Source organism: Myxocyprinus asiaticus, chromosome 2 (genome assembly GCF_019703515.2).
Source record: "Myxocyprinus asiaticus isolate MX2 ecotype Aquarium Trade chromosome 2, UBuf_Myxa_2, whole genome shotgun sequence".
Classification (NCBI taxonomy): Eukaryota; Metazoa; Chordata; class Actinopteri; order Cypriniformes; family Catostomidae; genus Myxocyprinus; species Myxocyprinus asiaticus.
The window spans coordinates 36997816-37022990 of NC_059345.1; the positions used below are offsets into that span (position 1 = coordinate 36997816).

Genomic DNA, 25175 nt, shown 5'->3' on the forward strand with positions numbered 1-25175 from the left:
TTCAGCATTCACGAGGATGTCTACGCATTGGAAAGTTATTTGTTTGCATTTATTCATTCACATTTCATTAGAGAAAATTGTCATTTGTGAGTATTTTTATACATATGCATAGACGTTATGAGCGAGCATCATTAGACCGCATATTCAAACAATTGTGACTTCCAAAAACTGTTAAGACTCTAAACCTGTGCTTTCTTTTAATGTGCTGACAGGCTAGCCCATATCTTCTATTTTTAAACAGGATTATCAAATGTGAATTAATTAATTTATATGTATACCACTGTATCATATGTAATTCTCCTGGTAATAAAAACAAAAGAAAAAGTGAACAGAATCATTATTTATGGGAGCAAATACTTATCAAATTAAATATTATAAAATATTTGAAAAATAATTGCAATTTTCCATTACATTAATTAGGGTGGAAGTTAGTACTGTGACCACATTATTTGTATAATATTTGTCTCAATACATGCGTTTGAGTTTTACGCTACACGTGATAACCATAAATACTATGCAGTTCAAACCTGTAGTTACGAGCTTTGTTATTCATTATCTGTCGTAGTATTTTATTAGTAGTTAATATTTGCTATTAACCAATTTTGCCCCAAAGCTTGATAATATTAATTATGTGATTATTTTTCAAAGTGACTATTTGCTTTCAGATGTAACCCCAATAGCCTATTGGCAACATGGAAATACACAACAAAGTGCGTTATGAGTGTCGCTCCAATGACGTGAAGGTTGTGTGCCAGTGTCTGTATGACCAGGGTTCGGTTCTGCATTTGGTGTATTATTTTTCCCATTCTGTTTCTTGACTCCACTCTTAATATTTTCTTTATTACTATTTATAATAAATAAAATAACAAATAATTAAAAAATATATATATATAAAGGTAGTTTTACAATAATAATATTGTAGTAACAATGATTTTTTTGGCAGAAAACATAGATTAGATGATATTAGCAATGCTGTTACTACAGTATATGGTGTTAATATAGTAACCATGTTTAATTTAGTGGTTATAATTATTTTACTACAAAATACCATGGTGATACTATTGTTATTTTATCTGTAGAGGAAATCAGGACAGATCCGTGTTCCGATCGGTCTAGTACATTATTTAGGACATTAGAACCCTTTTAAAACGTTTTATCGAGACATTTTTCTAGAAACTTTTTTTTAAACAGACATACGCTTTAAACACCCAGAGCTTCAGCGATTCACACCTTAACTTGGGGGGGGGTTTAAATCTTTTGTTTGAGCTGAAAAAAGGTGCAGTGGGGACTCACATGTTGCCAGCCAAGAACATGATCGATTATTAGCAACATACATTGAACAAATATATTTATACTAATAACAAACAAACTCAGTAGGGCTTTATTAATTCTGGCAATTTGTTGTTCATTCATTTACTGATTGATTTCATAATGTCGCATAATATTTGGGAGCAGCGTTTCAACGAGAAAGGACGTTCAGATTTCATACAATGTCAAATCTGACAAGATTTGACAACATTCATCATATTGTGAATGTGAAGCACAAGTTAATCTCATATTGTGAAAGTGAAGCACAAGCTAACATCATACTGTGAACGTGAAGCAGAACCGTATAAAGAAACCTCATATGAACATAAAGATGCTCACTACTGTTATCGCCGCCTAATAGCTCAAACTGATAACGCTATGTTAAGTTGTGCTGGTCATCTTGTTTTTGAACCAGATCGAATCTCCTGCCTTGGTAAGTTTTTGTTTTTTGCGTCATTCTGCCGTTCAAGCTAATTATACCACTTATTTTCATCTGTACAAGGATGACAACATTACACTACCATTCAAAAGTTCAGGGTCACTTACTCATTCTTTATTTATTTATTTTTTTCACATTTTAGAATAATAGTAAAGTCATCACAACTATGGAATAACAGAAATGGAAATATGGGAATTATGTTGTGACTAAAAAAATTCAAAATAAGTAAAAACTATGTTATATTTTAGCATCTTCAAAGTAGTCACACTTTGCCTAGATTTTGCAGAAATGTACTCTTGGCATTTTCTCAACCAACCTCTTGAGGTATCACCCTGGGATGCTTTTTAAACAGTATTGAAGGAGTTCCCATCTATGTTGGGCACTTATTGGCTGCTTGTCTTAATTATTTGGTCCAAGTCATCCATTTAAAAAATACAAATAAAAAATAAAAGTTTTGTTTTGTAATGAAATAAATTAATATGTTGCCACAATTATATTTTTGTCTACAAAACTAATTTCAAACATTTAAGCATACGCTTTCAGATCAAAAGGTTTTTTAAGATCATGAGAAACATTTCAGGCAAGTGACCCCAAACTTTTGAACGGTAGTGTATGTAGTTCGTTTATTCAGAACTCAGCCCAAGTTAAACGTAACACCGGAGAATGATGTAGAGGGAACCCCCACTATCACAGAGCGGCGGCAGGCATGATGAAAGTAATACAACAAACACACCAGCAACAGTAGAACAACCGCTGACTACCAGTCCACAAGTGACTTTCAAAGAACTTACGTTTTTAAATACTCCACACCAACCACTGTAACTTTAAATATTACTTAAAAACAACAAAATAAGCACACACACACACACACACACATACACAGCTGCAGTCAGGAGTTTACATACACTTAGGTTGAAGTCATTAAAACCCATTTTTTAACCACTCCACAGATTTAATTTTAGCAAATTATGGTGTTGGCAAGTCGTTTAGGACATCTACTTTGTGCATGACACAAATAATTTTTCCAACAATTGGTTACAGAGAGATTGTTTCACTTTTAACTGACTATATCACAATTCCAGTGGGTCAGATGTTTACATACACTAAGTTAACTGTGCCTTTAAGCAGCTTGGAGAATTCCAGAAAATGATGTCAAGCCTTTAGACAGTTAGCTAATTAGCTTCTGATAGAAGGTGTACTGAATTGGAGGTGTACCTGTGGATGCATTTTAAGGCCTACCTTCAAACTCAGTGCCTCTTTGCTTGACGTCATGGGAAAATCAAAAGAAATCAGCCAAGACCTAAGAAAAAAAAAAAATTGTGGACTTCCACAAGTCTGGTTCATCATTGGGAGCAATTTATAAATGCCTGAAGGTACCACGTTCATCTGTACAAAAAAAATAGTACACAAGTATAAACACCATGGGAACACGCAGCCATCACACCGCTCAGCAAGGAGACACATTCTGACTCCTAAAGATGAACGTAGTTTGGTGCAAAAAGTGCAAATCAATCCCAGAACAACAGCAAAGGACCTTGTGAAGATGCTGGAGGTAACAGGTAGACAAGTATCTATATCCACAGTAAAACAAGTCCTATATCGACATAACCTGAAAGGCTGCTCAGCAAGGAAGACGCCAATGCTCCAAAACCACCCTAAAAAAGCCAGACAACAGTTTGCAAGTGCACATGGGGACAAAAGAAATTTCCTCTGGTCTGATGAAACAAAAATGGAACTTTTTGGCCATAATGACCATCGTTATGTTTGGAGGAAAAAAGGTGAGTCTTGCAAGCGGAAGAACACCATCCCAACTGTGAAGCATGGGGGTGGCAGCATCATGTTGTGGGGTTGCTTTGCTGCAGGAGGAACTGGTGCACTTCACAAAATAGATGGCATCATGAGGAAGTAAAATTATGTGGATATATTGAAGCAACATCAAGACATCAGCCATGAAGTTAAAGCTCGGTAGCAAATGGGTCTTCCAAATGGACAATGACCCCAAGCATACCTCCGATGTTGAAATTTTTGTATTACTAATGAAAGCTTGGACGCATCATTTGGTTTGAACCAGCAACGGCAGATTCTGATCCGCCACGTAAGAAAGTAGTTCCATGCACAAATCCGTTTTTATGACCGTATTCAGTTTTTCATATTTTTTTTTTTTTATTTACTTGTTCATTGAACTGTTGTATATAAGCAATATCACACTCGCAATCATGCTATATGGCCCTACATCAGCACTGCTGTGATTACCTATGGCACTCGGCCTGCGGCCGAATCACAGCAGTGCTGATGTAGGGCCATATCGCACTCTTGCTCATGTGATATTGCTTAAATATATGAGTGGGTCTAACACTTTTAGTCTAACACTGTAGACTAGCTGTGTCAATTATAACACGGGTTAACGCCATTAATTGATTGCATTGTTGTTGTTTTTTCATTAGGGCTAACAAATTAAATTAAAAATGTTCACAATGTATTTTCATTTTGATTTTCAGAAAGGTAATTAAATAGCTAATATCTATGAAGCAACAGTTTTAATTTACTGAAAAAGCTGACATTTCAGCATTTTTTTCTGTATATCAATTTATGATCTTACTAAGCTATAACTTTAATGCTGCCATTAATTTCACTTTGTTAGATCACCTTCTACACATCAAAATGTAAAAAATTACAATACAAATAATAATATTAACAATTTAATCATAATATCTCTCACTTTCTTCACACTACTAAACAATTGATAAAAGTGTCACTCTGCGCCAACTGCCGGTGATTTTGCGAACGTGTCTGACATGTGAGAATTTAAAGTTTTCACGCGGCGGTACTCCCCGTGGTACTAAGGCTCATTCTGGTCACTTACCCACTGTAGATCATAGACTGGTACATATTTTTCATCATCTGATTTAAGAATGCAGTTTCAGCACAAGATCAACACTGTTTACAAGTAGCAGCAGGACTGGGCGTCACTCATAGGTCAAAGCGAGGGGACAACCCCCCTCACTGGGCCACTTTAGAGTAGTAAGAGGGAAGGGAGGAGTCCTTAATGTTGCAAAGGTAAGATGCAAGAATTTCAGTGGAGTAATTCAACTGTTTTAGGCTCTGCGGACTAATGGCTCAGCCTGATCTGAATGAAGACAGATTGTACACACACACTATACTGATGGGAAATAATGAAGCAAAGAAAAAGTGCGTGCTAGTGTGTTGGTATGCATATCTGTGTGTGTAAGGTTGGTTCTCTCTGTTATCGGAACAAATGGGCAATGTCTCTCAGCTGGTCTTATCTCATAGGAAGGAAGTCAATGGGCTATCAGTACATTTGTATACGTGTGTTTGTGCAAAATCTCTCGGCCTGAAAGATTGCCCTCCTATTGAAATCCTTTTTTCAACGCAATTCACTGAAGATGTGACATTAAACACGTTTGTCAGAGCTCAGGGTTCTCTTCATACACGAGAGTTTCTTACCTGTCTCTCCATGTTTGTCTGTGTTGCTGTCTGTCTGTCAGGGCATTCAGTAAGATGTCTGCCATCTCTCTTCTGTTCTCCTGTGCTGTGTTCTCGTCCTCCACTACAGCCAGCAGCAGCTGAGTCTAGTTAAAAATAACACCGGCAGTTATTATCACTACAAAATACACTTAAATGAAATTTACACAAGTTAATGCAAAACTAGTTTTGGTCAGTCAATTATGACTTAAGAAAAACAATTTAACAACATATACACACCACAACACAAATAATACCTTGCCATAGGCAGTGTTGGGTGTTATCCAAAGGAATTAGTTACTGTAATATAATTACTTTTAGTCCAAAAAGTAGCGTAATTCATTACAGAAGACTTGGAATGTAGTGCACGAGTCGTATGAACTACTTTTATGGTCCTTTTTGTCATTTTTGGAGCTATCCTTTTGTGATTCATGGAAGAAATTCAAATGATTAGGAACACGAGAGTGAGTAAATGATGACAGAATGTTCATTCTTGGGTAAACTACTTTTATGGCACAACATATTGCAACATAAAATCACACTAGGGTTACAAAGCAATTCCAGTTCTTTAAAAGATCCCAGAGCATCCTCAATAGATAAACAAGCACTCTTATCCTGAAATGAGGAAATCAAGCTTTACTACCAATCCCACTGACAAGCTCTTAGTCAGTGCTTAGCCAGATCTCAAATCTACTCTGCACTTATGCAGAAGGGCTCTGAAGAACAACATTGCACCAAACATCAGTGATTAACCCAGAATCAGTGACAGCAGGACAAAATATTCATTATATTTGCTTGAGCAATTAAGTTCGTGTGTGCGTCAAGTAATGATATACACCTTTCAGGTCATGTGTTTGGATACTGGAAGGGAGTAGACATCAGTTCATGTAGTTCTCAAAGAACGTGTGAAATCACCTCTTATTTAAACTATATCACACAATGAAGAGTGATATTTTACGGAATAGCATCACGGGTGTGATTCGGCGACGTGACATTGATTTGATACATTTTTATAGACATGAAGTAAATATTGAGTAACTTGCATTTTAAACACAAAATTGCCAGTTATTTAGTCTAGTTTTCCTCTGCTAATGAAAATAGTTCCAAATGTAACCAAAGCAGGATCAACTGTTGTGTGTCACCCAGCAATGCAGACTGACAGCTTGTCTGGAACATTGTGAACACAGATAAGTGGAGAGTGCCAGAACTGTCATGATTCTTTATCATATATATATATATATATATATATATATATATATATATATATATATATATATATATATATATATATATTGTTTGTTTTTGTTTTTAAGATGCAAGATTCCAAACTCTCCCTCCATCTGTCTTCATCTACAGTAGCTGGACTCTGAGCTCAGATGATTGACAGGGGAGAAAGCTTCACAAAAAGTGCTCTCAGCATTGGTTCACCTCACCTGTTTCACAGCATTCTTTTTTCTTTATTGTTTTTCTTCCCTCGTTCATCCATGAGACAGCACTTCTGTGTTTCAATGAAGCATTACCTGTCAGTGGTCTTTACCTGTTAGAGTCATCCTGTCTAAGAGAGCTGCATGAACGAGTCTGCCAAGACTAATTCTGACTGTGAGGTCAGGAGGTCAGTTTAGCCACACAAGAATCACATAAAACTAAACATAGATGACACAAAAAGGATGACACACAACTGTGTGTGTGAGAGACAGAGACTATATGTGGTGTTTACAAGGCGGGTTGATGAGAGAAATTTTCCCAACTAACTTACATTTACCACCCTACATATGCCCACCTTATCTGTGTGTGGTGTGTTTATGTGTGTGTCCTTGTTTATCCCTGAATGACGGTAGCTGTCGTCAGCTGGGTGATGTTGTGCAGTGCGCTCGGGTTCAGGACCACAGTGAAGAGGGTGACACAGAGGGCAAGTGACTAACAGAGGCGGGTGTGTGTATTTGTACAAGGAAACACTTCGGTTTACCCCATGCTAACACAAGGAAATAATAAGTACACACATATACACACACACACACGCACCAGGACTATGTGACATGTACATCAGCCAACCAATAGCAGAAGGGCCATCCAAGAATCCTGAACAGCCAGTGTCAGGAAACGCAAAAAAATTGCATGACATGAGCGCACTAAGACATACCAACCAGTGGGCATTCTCTAGAAAACACACATTGACAGGACAAACACACACATAAAAGTTACAGTTTTATTCATTTGTAATTGATCAATCTGTAAAACATACAAAACACAAAGTCAATGTGACAGACAAACAAGAGATACAGAGAATGTCATTGTTTGCATTTACATCACAGTATGTTTTTCGGTTTAGTAGATGAGATCGACTGTTATGTTGAAGACGGTATAGTTTTATGGGATACATTTTTTTCACTGGATGAGCATTTCAGCATTAACATATCAAACATTCAAATGTTTTTAAATCAAAAATATTTATAAATTACAAGTGAATTAAATTCCTCAATAGGAATTTACAGAGGCCTAAAACTAGAACACTTAAGTAACACATACAAATACATGAATTGCATTGCATTAGATAAAAAAAAAAGTGTAATCTGCAAACACATGATGCTAAACCCATACTCAGAACTAATTCAATGTTTTGCAATTACTTTTAACCAACAGGTTTCAAGGTAATTTTGGTGGAAATACAAAGTCATTTTCCTTCAAGTTCACACAGAAGTCTGTCAAAAAGAAAGACTGTTCATTTTTAATAGTTTTGCTTTGCTTGAAAAGTGTGCTTGTGCTATCTTTAAAAGGAATGCCTCTTGATTTGATATTTTGTTATCTAATGCAATGACATTTATACATTTTAAAGAGTGACTTAAGTGTCCAAATACTTTTTGAGGCCACAGTATAACAAGACTTTCATCAATTAGTAGTAGCCATGTCTGGCACAAACACACATCTCATTGTTTTGATCTTTATCCGAGTGTCAGCTGTCTGTAGTTGTCCTCTTGTTTGTATATGGAAACTGGTTTCAGACAGCCTTTCACAGTACTATAACATTATGTCTAATGATCTAAAACGTATTCAAATGAGCTTTAGCGATAACCTTGCAAATATTTACTGACAACAATTCTTATTTCTGGGTAGAAATGGAGTCACAAGTAAAAACGTTTACATTTCTAAATTAATTTAGTCCTTAATATCGCACTTCAAATGCCATTTTTTATTTTTTCAAAGAAGTAAAGGATATATCTTTGCTGGCTTTAAATATCAACCAGATGAAGGCATCTCAGTAGATAGTATGTGACGCAAAATTGGATTCGGATGTGCCTTGATGCCTTCCTCCATTCCTCCCAAGGCAGCAATTGTCAGCTTTCTTTCAGACACACACACACACACACACACACACACACACACACACACACGTGCGCGCGCGCACACACACACACACACACACACACACACACATACATACATATATATATATATATATATATATATATATATATATATATATATATATATATATATATATATATACACACACACACACACACACACACAAACACATACACACATGCCTCTCTCTCTGTGTGTGTGTGTGTGTGTGTGTGTGTGTGTGTGTGTGTGTGTGTGTGTGTGTGTGTGTGTGTGTGATTGAGAGCTTGGCCTTTCAGCCACATTGACCCTCTGAGCTCTCAGAGGCTCATCAATTACTACTCCCATCAGAGCCAGCACGCTGAGAGAATGGATTACATGAAGTGTAAAACATTAGAAAAATGTGTTCGCAACATCACAGCAATGCATCCGAGGACAGAGGAGGGGACGGATAATAGAAACCCAGCTGCTGAAGAGCCCAGCGCAACAAGTGAGAGTGTTTGAAGGCATTATGGGGCAGCGCTGTGGGCCGCATGCTTTTGTGCTGTGAATTCTGAATCCTTTAGCCAGAGGCAACTGGACATATGCTTTTTGCTTGAGCTAATGAGGCAAAAGCTTAAAGCTTTGCGATTTTCTTTCTCTGACTCTATTGGTTTCTTGCTCTCTCTTTTAGATGAGAAAGAAAAACTGTGTTTTAAAAATGGCAGTTGCAAACCAAAAGCCCTCAAAAGCTTTTCACAATAGCAAAATTTGGATAGAAGTGTTGGGGTGGAGGATAGGAGAGGAGGGAAGAGGAGATGTCATTGTATTTCCCATACAAAATGACAAATGTCATTGTATTTCCCATACAATTGTAAAATGACTTACATTTTAGTTTGTTTCTCAACAAAACCTATTGTATTCCAAGTCAGAAAACATGAAGTATGATGCACGAGTCGCATGGACTACTTTAATGACACTTTTGGGTCCTTTTTAAGCTTTAAAGTGAGTCACTATCAACTTTCATTGTATGAGTATCTTTAAAATATCTCTTATTGTGTTCCACAGAAGAAAAAAGTCATATGGGATTTGAATGACATGAGGGTGAGTAAATAATGACAATATTTTCATTTTTGGGTGAACTATTAAGAACTATCATTTTACTGTTATTAAAACTCTCCTTCTCTTTAATCTATCACTTTCTTTCTGACTTAATACCCACATCCACTCTCTCTCATACACATGTGTACACATGTATACACATCTGCCCAATCTCTCTCCACCTCCATCTCCTTCTGGATCTGCCTGCTGATTGGAGATTAGAGATTATGATCTTGTACCCACTTTTCTCCTGCCAGTGAAAGCTTTTGGCAGTGGGAGGGAGGCCAAAACCTCACTTTCTCCTCATTCTGCACATATTCATTTTCAGCACTTAAAGAATGTGAACTCCACACACAGATAACCATCACATAGACCTGAAGCTATTTTCATTACATGTCTTTTTTTCTACGGTGGCTGAAAAGTGACATTTGGGAAAACAGTTTGGATAGGGTACAGTTAACGTTGGCTTGCTGCGAAATGAACGAAACCCAAGACGAGCTGTACAGATTACAACTTGATGTTACGGGAGACACTGTTGTGTAATTTATGTCATCTGAAAGCTGAAAATATCAGTAGTGAAGTCAATGAAGTAATATACATCAGCGGTTTGGGGAAGCCTGAGGGCTCTTGTATAGCAGGACACATTTTTCCAGTGCATTAGTTATATATAAATAGGTATAAGACATAAAAATCTGATAGCTTAAAAAACCGAATGCCTTAAGAAATATGTGCATGAATCATTGGGTATGACATATAAGAAAAATATTAGTGGGTAGGCAAATACAAACAGACACTCACAGTGAGTACACCATTTGAAGGAGCAGAAAAGACTGTTTAAAGATTCCATCCATCCATCCATCTTCTATAGTCGCTTGTCCTATGTAGGATTGCAGCTGTTTACAGATTGTATAGGCAAAACATGCTTATAAGGAAAACATCTCTGGTTACGTATGTATCCTCGGTTCCCTGAGATGTAGGGAACGAGACATCGCGTCACTGACACTTATGGGAAAAACTCCTTTTCTCCAATTTCTTAACTCCTATTGGATCACGGCAATTCAGATGCAATTGAATTGAGCCAATGGCGTTCGCGTCCGCTCAGCCAATGACATTGAGTGTGTGGCGCTCAGCTTTCTATATAAGCGGGCGGAATAATGCCATCAGTCAGAATTTATCAACTGAAAGCGGCGGCTGAGCCACCTGATAGTGACGTCCGGTAGCGCATTTGTGTGAAAAAATAGTAAATATATATTCAAGCGGTATGGCCCGAGTGTGGCACCGCTTTACATTCGAATGTCTAAAGCAGAAGCCAAGACATAAGAGATACTGCATGTAGTGGAATTAGGCAGCATAAACAAAGTATGACGGCGCTTAACATGAAGGGCTGAGTATTGCATTGTTGCACAGGCGAGTGCGGTCCGGGAGCAAAGTGAATTCATCAAGTTCTCAAAGCGGACATTAGAACACAATGAATTATTGCTGCTGCACAGACAATATCTGTGAAGCCACCGAATGCATGTCAAGGTTGTAAAATCGTGCAAAGGTGCTGGGTGAAGCCCAACCCGCCGCCAGGCAGATTTCTTGTATGGAAACACCATTTTCCCACGCCCAAGAGGCGGCCATACCTCTCGTTGAGTGGGCCTTAATGCCTAAATAGGGCATTGGGTTCCCTGAGATTTGTTCGCCAGTGTTATAGCATCGACAATCCAATGTGACAGTCTCTGCTTTGAGACTGGCATGCCTTTCGAGCGACCTCCGAAACAGACAAAAAGCTGGTCCGTTTGTCTGAACTGGCTCGTGCAGGTAACATAGGTGTGTAGCGCTCTGACTGGACAGAGTGTATGGAGGGAGCATTGCTCTTCCGACTGGAAGGGAGGGGGTAAAAGGCTTTACCTTTTAGAAAGCTGACCACGAAACAGTGTCTACCTACTGGCATGCCCCCTACAGCTGCATGATTTGCCGAAATAGCGGCTACATATACTTTGTGTAGATGGAGTAAGACCTGTTTCTAAGCGCTCCTGTAAAAATTCCAAAATGGCAGAAATAGGGCAATTAACGGGATCGTCATTCACGTTTTGCACCATTTCACAAACACATTCCATTTGTAGGCATAGAGCCGTCTCGTAGATGGGGCTCTAGCGTGCAAAATTGTATTCTTTATTGCCTGTGAGAGGTCTTCGTCATCTGACGTGACCCGCTCAACGGCCACACATGTAGGTTCCATATCTCCGGCCGCGGATGCCAAATCGAGCCGCGAGCCTGAGAAAGAAGGTCTCGCCTTAGTGGGATTTCCCACGGATGCGCATAAAGGAGCTCCACTATTTCTGGAAAGCACAGTTGATTCGGCCACCTCGGCGCAATCAGTAGTACTGTTTCCATTTCCTCCCTGATTTTGGAGAGGAGTGGAGGAATGAGGCGCAGTGGGGGGAATGCATACTTTCGACCCGCTGGCCATTTGTGAGCTAACGCATCCACCCCCAACGGGGCCTGTGCTGTCATGGAGTACCACAGGGAACAATGAGAGGTCTCCTGGGAGGCGAATAGATCTATTGTCACCCTCCCAAACCTGTTCCAGATCTCCGTGACCATTAGGTGGTGGAGTTTCTACTCCCCTGCGATCACTCCCTGTCGGGAGAGCATGTCCACTCCGAAATTCAGGGCTCCGGGCATATGGGTTGCCCGTAACGACAGGAGACACTCGCCACTCCATTTGAAGAGCTGCCGCACGAGTGTCATCATTGCTGGAGATCGCACACCACCCTATTGCTTGATGTATGCCACTACCGACTTGTTGTCAGTGTGAATCAGAATATGATTTAAGGGCTAAAACATCATGCTGCATTCATCTTGCCATCAACTTTCACAAGATTCCCCATGCCTTTAGAGCTCACACACCCCAAAACATCAGTGAGCCACCACCATGCTTCACAGTGGGGATGGTATTCTTTTCACTATAGGCCTTGTTGACCCCTCTCCAAACATAGCGCTTATGGTTGTAACCATAAAGCTCTATTTTGGTCTCGTCACTCCAAATTACAGTGTGCCAGAAGCTGTGAGGCATGTCAAGGTGTTGTCGGGCATATTGTAACCAGGCTTTTTTGTGGCATTGGTGCAGGAAAGGCTTCTTTCTGGCAACTCGACCATGCAGCTCATTTTTGTTCAAGTATCGTCGTATTGTGCTCCTTGAAACAACCACACCATCTTTTTCCAGAGCAGCCTATATTTCTCCTGAGGTTACCTGTGGGTTTTTCTTTGTATCCCGAACAATTCTTCTGGCAGTTTTGGCTGAAATATTTTTTGGTCTACCTGACCTTGGCATCAAGAGATCCCCGAATTTTCCACTTCTTAATAAGTGATTGAACAGTACTGACTGGCATTTTCAAGGCTTTGGCTATCTTTTTATATCCTTTTCCATCTTTATAAAGTTCCATTACCTTGTTATGCAGGTCTTTTGACAGTTCTTTTCTGCTCCCCATGGCTCAGTATCTAGCCTGCTCAGTGCATCCACGTGAGAGCTAACAAACTCATTGACTATTTATACACAGACACTAATTGCAATTTAAAAAGCCACAGGTGTGGGAAATTAACCTTTAATTGCCATTTAAACCTGTGTGTGTCACCTTGTGTGTCTGTAACAAGGCCAAACATTCAAGGGTATGTAAACTTTTGATAAGGGCCATTTGGGTGATTTCTGTTATCATTATGATTTAAAAAGGAGCCAAACAACTATGTGATAATAAATGGCTTCATATGATCACTATCCTTAAATTTTTTGCATGATCAATCATATTTTCAAAATCAATGCCACAATTTCTGCCAGGGTATGCAAACTTTTGAGCACAACTGTATATAAAGTATGTTTTTATAAATAATTATAACACATAACTATAATGCTTTAATTTGTCACTGTTGTACTTAGTGTTGGGGTTTCCTTCTGTAATGTAATCTAGTACTGATTACATATTACACAACTAAAATTGTAATGCAAGTAATTTAATCTAATCTAATCTTTTGGAATTACTTTTAGATTATTTTGGATAAAATGTATTATTATTATAATGAATTAAGATGAACTGCATAACTTTACACTTAAATACCAATTTTCACTCATTTCATTAACCCTTTCGCACATACGATCAAACCGGTGTGATCTGCAGATCAACATCACAATATCTTTATTTTTATATGTTACAAACTTTAAAACAATCACTAAATAAAAGTATAAAGCCGTTACTGTCGGAGCGCACTGTTTAGATGCAGTGCTGCGGCCATGTTTTCTGATGTAAAAGAATATACAAACTAGTCAGTTCGCTCGAGCCTTCTCCCATTCTGTCCGTCACAACTCCTGGGGCTGGGAGAGTGGAAGTGCTAGGTTTTTAGAACCTTCTATGCTCTTCCTTTTGTATGCTTCTATGACGATTCAAACTCAGAATCCCATCTTGCATTGCAACGTAAATATGGTGGCACGCATAGCCAGCAAAAGCATTTGCGATCGCATCTTATCTATCATAATCATTCATTATAAATATCTAAAAACCACATTATATGTTTGATAACATTTAATCTGACCTTCAGTGCACCCGCTGTGATATAATCTGTCCTTCAGTGCATCTGTTGTGAAGTGTAAGGTAAGATTTATTTTAATTGCAGTGTGCATTAAAGAACTCACGCAGGGAGTATCTGTCAGTACAGGAGAAACTCACGTACGAAAAGGTTAAACATTAGTAAACATTAAGTCAATCAACGATTCTTTGAAAGTGAGGACTTATAGGTAACGTAATTAATATGTAATAATGTAATCAATAAAAAGTAACTAATCAGATTACACATTTAAAATGTGATCTTATTGCATTTACTTGATTTTTGTGTTCTGATTATGTTATCAAGGCCATTACTACAAAACACTGGTTGTATCTTTTTATAGTACAATGCTTTGAAATAGATGATCCATGGCCAATTCCATGTGATAAAATAAACTAGTTAAAATATTGTAATAACTAAAATTCCCAAAATCTCAAACATAGTGGCACAGCCCCACTATTTAAACCCACAGAAACCCACACTGAACCACAGTGTAAAAAAAAAAAGAAATCTTGTAGTTTCAACTTTAAAAAAGTGTTTATGCTGCCTTAAATGTTTAAGTTGTATCAACTTAAGAGGGAAAGTTGTTTAAACAGATCATAAAATTTACTTAAATCAATAACTTTAAATGAGCTTAACGTCTTTTTTAATAAATTTAACTTTTAGTTTAATAAACTTCATTCTAATTAATTTCAAACTGATTATATAAGTGAATTACCTGTATTATAATTTAATACTATTGATAACCACAGAAGTAGTTATGGCCATTCCACTGTCAGAGGTCAAATAAACTACCATTTGATGGTAAATGGCCAGTTGATGATCAAAGATGAATGTTTGATCACTCGATTACTGTATATTCTGACTTAAACTTGTAAAGGCGACACACATGGGACTCAACACGTTACACGCAAATTGCGATGACAGTGACAATCATCACACACATCGAGTAAAAGGATGAACTTTGAACTGAAAGTGACAACAAACACAACAACCAACAGCATAAAAAAGAAGCAAACAATAAAAAAAAAAAAAAAAAGAAAGAAAAGTGAGGCAGTAATAGTGCAATTAGCTAAATGTACAGTATTCATGCCGCAGTGCATGCTGGAAATCCAAATACGTGAGCATGATGTGCATGGTTCTCTTTACTCATACAGTATTTTTGATTTTAGCTGAATAGTTTTTCTAAGTTTAATTACTCATCACAAGTTCAACAAAATGCAACAAAAACTTGGATAATTGAGTTATTTCAACAAGATCAGTACTGGGCAGTAATTCTACCTCTACATTTTAAGTTATGATAACTAAAAGACAAAATAACAGTTACAGTGTACACAACAAACAGCCATATCAATAAGATCTATGATCAAGACTTTAAGATGAGTTGATTTGAAATTCCTCAGTGCGCAAAAAAATCCAAATGCTTTTCCAGGAAGAGAAATTGGCATTAAGGATTAAAAAGAGTATGTTATCTTTCTGTACCTATCCTCTACCATTTCAAGTGTCCGTGCCAATAAGGTGTGATTTTACTTTCTAGTGGTCAAGCCTGATCTATTCAGTGTAAAAAACCGAATGTACTTTATAATCCCAAAATCATCTGTAACTTTCCACTGAACTGTACGAAACATTGAGAGAGACAGAGAGAGGAAGAGAGTTGAAAGGGAAGGGATCATAAGAGATTCCAACAGGAACATTTCCCATTGGAGAGAGAGAGTGTGTTTACTCTCAAACACATATGTGTCTATTCATCTCAGCCCTCGCTCTCAACTTCTGTCCAAACACAAAGACTGCAACTTCTGAGTATGCATCAGCCACCAGACTGTACTCCTGCATAACATCACTTGTTCACCGCTCTGTGCTCATGTCTCTCTCTCCTTTTATATCATCTTCTTTTCTCTCTTCTCTCCTGTCTCTCCCTAATACCTCTCAAATTATCTGCAATTTCTTTTTTTTTTTTTTTTATAATTCCTATCTGTCTTAGCTATTTTTCAAGTGACTCCAACAATTGTACAGTGGCTTGCCATCAGGATCTCCCATTCTTCCTCTTATTGTTCTGAACCGTGGCTTAACTCAGTTTAGAGCCCCAACATGATAGCCAACCTAGTGACTTTGAGAAAATAAAAGGAAGGATAGAGGAGACAGAAAGACACATTAGAGGAAAAGAGAGCAAGAGAGAGAGAGAGAGAGAGATAAGCATATATCTACCAAATGAGGTCTGATTCCACCTGACTGTCAGCTAACATTTTAATCCCTCTGTAATGTGTGTGTGTTTTTGTGGAATGTTATAAAGCATATATGTGTGATGAATTTGAGTTGGTGTTTGTGTGTTTCCCCAGTAGTGATTAATCAGTCATGGTCTGCAACTCCAGATTTAATTCCTTTTTCTTCAGCCGCTTATCTCACTGATCAAGAAACGAGCTAGAGAAAAAAAAACAAAAAAAACATGCAGAGTAAATAAATAAGCAAAGCCCTAAATAAATAGAGAATATGGGGAGAGTTTGGGGAGATAAGATAGATCAGGTATTGTAAAGCACTTATTGGTTTTCTAAGAAAATAAAAAATATGACTTCAAAGTGTTCAGCGGCTTTCAGGGACTGTTTGCTCCATCACACAGCGAGTGCAGCTCAACAACACCATCAGAACACGACTGCACTGTCTGCACCTAATTACACATGTGCATATGACAATACTAATAATACACAATTATTTGAAAGCAAGCAACATCCATGAATTGATCCATTTGAAAACAGATAATACTGTCTGACTATAAAAATTAAGGATGCGTATTTATCTGTTTAAACTGACTGTTACACATCTAAACGAAAGTGATTTTACTCTTGTCTTGATATTAGAATGCATGCACTGCTCTAAATATAATAATATGTGTGTAATGAACAAATGGAATAATCAACAATGAGTATGGGTTTCATATAAACAGGATACTAGAAATTTTTCATCATTGTCAGTTTGTAAGTTATAATGCTCAAGTGACTGTGGAGACGGGTGTGTCTGTTAGCTGACTAGAAAGCCTTGAGGTAACACTTTGAGCTGTGAGTGTGTGTACTTTAAAGGATATCCAATAATATTCCCTCCCAGAGATTCCGTTGCTACACACACAGATCCCCTGAAAAAAAAAAAAAAAGGAAGAAGAAGAAGAAGAAAGAAAGAAAAAATTAAAGTAAAAAAAACTCAAACACACTGGTCTCCTTGCCTGGTTGCCCTAACAATCTCTAAAACCCTTCTGTATGCAGTTACAAAGCAAGCGGCCTCTCTCTCTCTCCCTGTAGGTAAAAAACACTAACACATACTTGCAAAACACAAACACAGTGTGCAAGTGGCATATCATTGCATGAAATTCTCTAAAGGGGTTTAACTATTTACCCTCACCAGTGTCAGGGCCTGCTAAAATTCAGCCTACCCTGTTCAATAAGGACTTCAAAGGGAATCATAAATACCTTTTGCCCGCAAATTCTACTGTACACACCCCCCCTCCCAACCTTTTCCTGCTTCTTTTCTTCTCATTCTCTCCCCCATTATCCAGTAAAAACCATCCCTTACTGTGAAATTTATTAGCAGCCTTATTATTTACTGTTTATAAGTGTAATAAAATAAATTGTGAAGTAATTTCTGCTCTGCTGTTTTAGCAGGTGAACCGAAGGAGAAACGCAGATAGTTGATGCTCACGAAACCTTTTCAGAAAATGTCCTGGTCATATTTAACCACAAATAAATATATATATATATATATATATATATATATATATATATATATATATATATATATATATGAATTAATATTTTATTAGATTTGCATCATAAATAAAATGAAGCCTATGCCGTTTCACATACAAAGCTGTCACTGGGGTGGTACAATGGCGGTTTAAAGGCAGAAATGTTAAGCTTGTGATTTTATAAAAGCACTTTAATTCACATTAAGGATTTTTTTTTTTTTTTTAACTTGAGGATTATTTGTGCTGTTAAGTTGTTTAAATCGTCATTTTTACAGTCATTTTAGGGTTTTAGTGTGTTGACATTATAGTCATAGAAACGAAGTTGTACAGTATATAACTTTACACAGAGAAGGTAAGTGATAAGTTAGTAAGCAATTTTATGACACTAAAATCATGTTAACAAGCATTCTGTTTACATCTTGTGTCTATACTTTTGAAACAGTGAGTATTTCAATGTTTATGGATTGGCCCCATTCACTTCCATTGTAAGCGCCTCACTGTAACCCAGATTTTTGCTTTTTTATATAAAGAAAAGGAGGGGCAATCAAACTAAATTTTTATGGTAATCAGTTTTATGCCACAGATGCTGTTGATTGAGCTTAACTTTTATCAAACCTGGAATATTCCTTTGAGGGAAAAAAAAAAAAAACTCAGAGGAACAAAACATATAAATGTACCTTGAAGGGTACACAATACATCAATTATCTACCCAAAAAAAGTTATACATTTTAATTAGAGGTACAAAAATAAATAAATAAATAAATAAATAAATCCCCTTGAGGGTACCACTCCAGTGATGGCACTTGTACCTTAAACTGTAACTTTTTTTCTTGAGAATATACATTTTGGAACATTTAAGTTTATTCTTCTTTTTTTTCTTTTTTTTGCATTGTGATTTTATTTTCAGGAAACTTAAGCACATTTTACCCCCCAATTCTTATTACCAAAATTCAATGTTTTACTTTTACTATTCCCATTGATTTCAATGATGACTCATTACCGCAACATAGACATTTTTTTTTTTTTTTTTTTTACTCTATTACAGTAAAAACAGATGCTGTTGTACAATGATCTCTTTCATTAAAATTCAGCAAAATTGTAAGGCAGTACCAAGATAATATGATGCATACATACTTTACAACATAAATAATTTATCATTTTGTTCACATTGTGGTAATATGAATTGTGAGGTAAACTGTCATGAAAATAATGTCACAGTGTAAAAAAATCTTAATTTTCTACAATATGTGCAAAATATAATGTATATTTTTTTTTTTTTTTTTTTGATTATGGAGTAAAAAGTACCAGGACATTTTCTTGACAGGTTTCATGACAATGACCCAGGGACTAAAGTGTGATTTATTGACAGGGGAAAACTGTTCCTCTATTCTGAGAAAATTGAAATACAGAGAAATGTCCCATATATATATATATATATATATATATATATATATATATATATATTATGGTGCTTTTATTTTTTTAAATCAGAAAACCCACTCTCTGTTGCCGACTAACAGACAGAAACATGAAGCTATATACACAACTATTTTTATTATATTTTCCTTTAATATTATCCCACTAAGAAGAAAATTGCTACGTGTGGAATTCAGGGTGTAACTGACACAAGCCACATTTTCTCTGGTAACCATTTGATCACAGAGAATGGCAGTAAAACACTGCCCTGGCATGCACAGATAAAAAAAAAATAAAAAAATCACAAGGAATAAACTGTAAAGAGTTTCGCAGGAAAATAACAGCAGCCAGCAAACGACGGCAGCCCACACCATGAAAAGCATTCTGAAATATGAAAATGCACAGAAAAGCTATTACGTTTATAATGTTTTACAAACTCATCAAATAAGTGAATAGAGATTAATTGCCCCGGTCGACCTTAAAATAATTATCAGAACGAGGCAGCTCTAAACTAGATGAAATTGATACACTTGAATAATTAGATCCTTGGCACTGACCTACTGAAGTCAATAAAGGTTATTAAGGCCAATTGCTGTCTAAATGCATTAGAGACACAGAGAAGCTCTCCACACCAGATCCAGCATTTCAACAGCTATACGATAATCCTCTCTCTGTGTCCGCCTCTCTCAACTGCCCTCAAATGTCTACACACACACACACACACACACACACACACACACACACACACACACACACACACCCTACCCTCAGACACACTAAACCAGATTGGATTCGCTTAACCTTTCAGTGGCTTTGATCAAATGAGCTCACACTGCAATAACATTTACATTGACCCTCACTCTCACTCTCTCTCTGTGTCTCTCGCTGGGGAGAAGGGTCTTTACCTTCCTGTCTGCCACACACACACACACACACACACACACACACACACACTAGGTCAATAACATAATCAGATATCAATGGTGACCCTTGCAGTCATGATTGCTCACCTTCTCTCGCTTGCTTTCTTTCTTTGGACAGAGAGTATGAAATTATGAAATGGTCATTGTGCACAAACCTACATACACTCACGCACACACACAAATAAACACCACCACCACCAAAAAGGAACGGAAGAAACATCTAAGCATTTTATAAACACATAATAGTTTTATATTCAGCTTGAAAATAAATGTTTTAACACACAATATTTGAGGCTTTATATGAAGGCGTCAGCTGCAGTGTAGCAAGAAGACAGAAAAGACAGAGAGAGAGAGAGAAAAGCTTTTTGATATGATGCTCCGGGTGACAGAAGTGGAGAAAGTGACAAATTAGAGCTAACACATCAGCAAATACACACACACACACACACACACACACACACATACATATATAGTTAACAGACCTGTATCCATATCATCATTGCACCCTATATAAACCAAAGAATAAAAATAAAATAAAAAAATGCCTGGACGGTATTTAAAATATTTTGCATATAGAAGTCTATCTCTAGTATGCCAGGATAGTGAGAGAGAGAGAGAGAGGGAGAGAGAGAGAGGGAGAGAGAGAGAGAGAGAGTCATTGTTAAAAGCCTAAATAAATGTCAGTGGTGTATGAGGAGTCCAATAGCTTCTCTTTAGGGACCATACGCTCACCTAGTATGTGTGTGGGTGTCAGGAGAAATTGAGGAAAGGGACCCGAGACCTGATGTTTGATAACATTTACCTCAACTTATCAGAGCAAGAACTAGGCGCATTTAAATAGTTATCTTTCACACATCTTTTTTTTCTATTCTTTCTTCTATTCTATTTTCCATCATATTCTCTGTGTTGTTTCCATTAAGCAGTTCACAATAATTCATGAGGTACAGGTTGGAGAGAGAGAGAGGGAGGGAGAGACGGAGTTGTTTTATCAGGATGTCATTCAAATGGAGGGGTGAAAATTTGCATCACAACAGCCTGAAGAGCAAGAGAGGGAGAGACAAGAAAAGAGAAAGAAGGAAAACGAAAGAGAGAAACCCCCACGGGAGAGAAGCGGTTTTAATAAACAGCAGGAAGAGGGTGAACACACAGAGAAATACGTGGAGCAGCCAACCCCGGACCTGTTCAGACTGCAGAAATCAAGAAAAGTGCACGAAGGCGAAGGAGACAATTCCCAAGAATCTAGATAAACACATGTCTCTGTTAAATGCCATGACTGTCTGTTAAAATCATACAAACACTCTGCCATAGTTAAATGAATTTAAATCAGCCGTGAAAATATCAGATATTAGGAATTCAAATGAATATTTATTATCTAAATGCTTCTGCATTCATGAGCTATTTATTCAAGCTCTAACAATTCTATGAATTCTCTGTTTGAACAGATAATAAAATGTAGAAAATGCACTGGTCATTGAGTTAAACTTAATGCATGCATCCACAAATTCAAAATCAATAAAACAAAGAATAAAAATAATGAAATTAAACTTTTACACACACACAAAAAATAGATTAATAACGACAAATTATCCTTAGATACTTAGATGAATAAATATAGAAAAAGGAAAGATATTTATATTTTAATCATTTTTCATACCTCTTCCATTTATGAATGTAATATATTTAACATAATATATAATACTGTATAATGTGATAAATTGAAGTTATCCTTTCATTCATTTTTGTTCTTAAGAAAGGCAAATTATATCAGTTTAAAAACATAACTTATAATTGTCCAAAAAAAATTCATAAAATATTAACAAAATATATAAATACAAATATATATACACTACTGTTCAAAAGTTTAGGGTCACTTACTCATTCTTTATTTTTGTTTTATTTTATTTTTTCACATTTTAGAATAATAGTAAAGTCATCACAACTATGGAATAATAGAAATGGAAATATGGGAATTATGTTGTGACTAAACAAATTCCAAAATAAATCAAAACTGTTATATTTTAGCATCTTCAAAGTAGTCACCCTTTGCCTAGATTTTGCAGACATGTACTCTTGACATTTTCTAAACCAACTTCTTGATATATCACCCTGGGATGCTTTTTAAACAGTATTGAAGGAGTTCCCATCTATGTTGGGCACTTATTGGCTGCTTTTGTTAATTATTCAGTCCAAGTCATCAATTTCAAAAACTTTTTTTTTATTTTTATTTTTTTATAAAATTTTAGTTTTGTAATGAAAGAAATTAATATGGTGGCACAATTATATTTTTGTCTACAAAACTAATTTCAAACATTTAAGCATACGCCTTCAGATCAAAAGGTTTTTAGGACTGTGAGAAACATTTCAGTCAAGTGTTTCAAAATTTTTTGAACGGTAGTGTGTATATATATATATATATATATTTATACACACATTTTAAATGTATTACTACATGAAGAAAGAATGAATGATGATATTCACATACACAGAAACATACACACAAATACACACGTGTACATCTTTTACCACTGGATATTAGCACTCTTAAATTGTTTCTCTGGTCATAGGGAGGACGAGTATCTCACAATGAGACAGACTGTCTCACCCCTGCATGCATGCACACACACACACGCGCACACACACACACACACACACACACACACACACACACTGCTGCTAGCTTAATAGTTGGTCCTTAGCCCCAGCAGCACATTAGATGTGATTACTGCTCAAAGACCGAAAGAGGCAGAGAGCGTGAGAGAGACAGACTATGGTGATACAACAGTGCCCCCTACTGAAACTAACACTCTGAGGAGAGCTGTGTTCTCCACACATCCATACTTATGTATCAAACATGTCTCAAAAACACAGTACTGATCAGTTGTGATCTTCTAGACTTAAATTACCTCTGTGTGTCCTCTACTGCACAGATTTACATTACGTACAACAATGAGAGCACTGATGCATTGTGGGCAACAGGGTTATTTCAGGGACAGGAAAATAGCTCAAGGCATGTAAGCAAGGACGGATTAAGAACTGAGAGGCCCATGGGCCAGTACACCGTGGAGGGCCCCCATGTCGTGACTTCGTTCACCTTTATGCGCTACGTGGACGCTTGGCAGGTTTGGTTGGATTTTTCCGAGAAAAGTTTGGAGCAATGTCTTACACGGACAATTATATGCACTTTTTAATTATGTACCATTCCAAAATCATGCGTTATTAATAGGGATGTGCACGGCGCCTGTATTCAAATTCCAAATCACTTATTATTCTGCACGTGTTTAGAGGTCTTCAACACGAACTGTCCGACGGTACCTGACAAACCTTCAGGTTTTGGGCCAGGTTCGGGTCAGTTTTTCAAGTAGGCTACAGGGCGAGTTATGGGCTGTTCACACGTGCGTCTGCGCTGTTTTTCAAGTGTTTTTCCAGGCAATGTAAACATGCACTGGACGGAAGTCTTTGATCATTGTGCCACCCACAACTCTATTTTTTCAGCATATCGCGCAGGACTGTTGAATTTTTTTTAGATACTGTTAAGTTTAAAATAACTTTAATATTTCTAAACGCATCTCAAGACACCTGCGTTCTGTTTTACAATTCGTTGTGCAGGACTGTCAAAATTTTTAGACACTGTGTTAAGTTAAACATAACTTTAATATTTATTAATGCATCTCGAGACACCTGTCTTCTGTTTCACCATTTGTTGCGCTGCATTAAGCTTTTTCAGTGCTGTTGTCAAAAATCGACATTCTGATGAAGTTCAGGTTGCAAAGAGGACTTAATGTGACTGTTACACATGATTCCAGATTGTTTTTCACCTGGCAAAGTTTCTGCACTTGATAAACAGTGAGCCAGTGTTTTTCCCCCTTTTGCTCTGGTGTGCAGACAGTAATTACACAAGTTAAATGCTGAATCATTTAAAAATCAAAGCATCCTGAAGAGGTTTGTAAACCATAGCGTTTATCATTTCCATCACTGCCTCATGGAAAGTGAACCTGCCCGGGCAGAACTGTTGAAGGCAGAGATTATTTTTGTTTGACTTTAATGTGATGTATAATATGAAGATCTATGTATTGTGTTATTTAGGCTCATAAATCACTGTGCACTCTATTCCGTGCTAATCTAAGATAGTGTTTGTCGCATCCATGGCAATAAACCAAATAAATAAACTTGATTCCCGAGTCCCGACAAATAACACAATAAACATTCTTTATTCCCGAGTAGCCTACCGACTCCCGACAAATAACAGAATAACTGTTCGTGAACTCTCGCGGTTAACCAAATAGCTTATTACAAAAGGTTACCGTGCACATATTTAGGGTATTTAGGCAACTTTCGCTTTATCATTAAACATTAAATGCATGCAGGACTTAAACATTTTTAAGTCATCCATACTGTTTCATGAATTCTGTCGCTTATATGAATTTAAACCATCAGCTTTGTACACAGCCAGGGTAAACTACACCTTATCTTTGGAAGCATTTTGTAAATCAGACACTGTTCTCTGTAGTCCTTCAAATAAACGCGCTGCACCAGTGAGATGCAGATTCCTTGAGTGTGCACTCAAGTGTCTGTGCTCGCGCTGCTTTCGTCCAGCACGCATTCAGCCGAACAAAGGGTATCACACATAAGGCTGACATTTATGTGGATTTATAATAGATATCTCAAAATAAATAAATAAATAAATAAATAAATAATTTAAAGCTCGGGGTCCTTTGGGTTTAGAGGCCCCTGGGCAATGGCCCAATTGGCCCGGTGGTTAATCCGTCCCTGCATGCAAGAAATACTAATTGTCATTAAAGATGTCATTACAGTAAATAAGATGGCATCCAAAAGACAAACACCATTACCTATGTGGTGAATTAAAAGACTAGAC

General features: G+C 37.0%; 1 protein-coding gene across 3 annotated transcripts in view; it reads right to left on the reverse strand.

The window, feature by feature from the left end:
- LOC127415990 (alpha-ketoglutarate-dependent dioxygenase FTO-like) overlaps positions 1–25175 on the reverse strand; it is a 252691-nt gene that overhangs the window by 125969 nt on the left and 101547 nt on the right. For 2 of the 3 annotated variants that reach the window (XM_051655075.1, XM_051655073.1), the window contains exon 8: positions 5213–5337. In XM_051655075.1, the coding sequence (XP_051511035.1) occupies positions 5213–5337 (125 nt within the window). Of the gene's footprint in view, positions 1–5212; positions 5338–13893; positions 16652–25175 lie in introns of those variants that run through there. The other variant, XM_051655078.1, reaches the window with a different exon arrangement.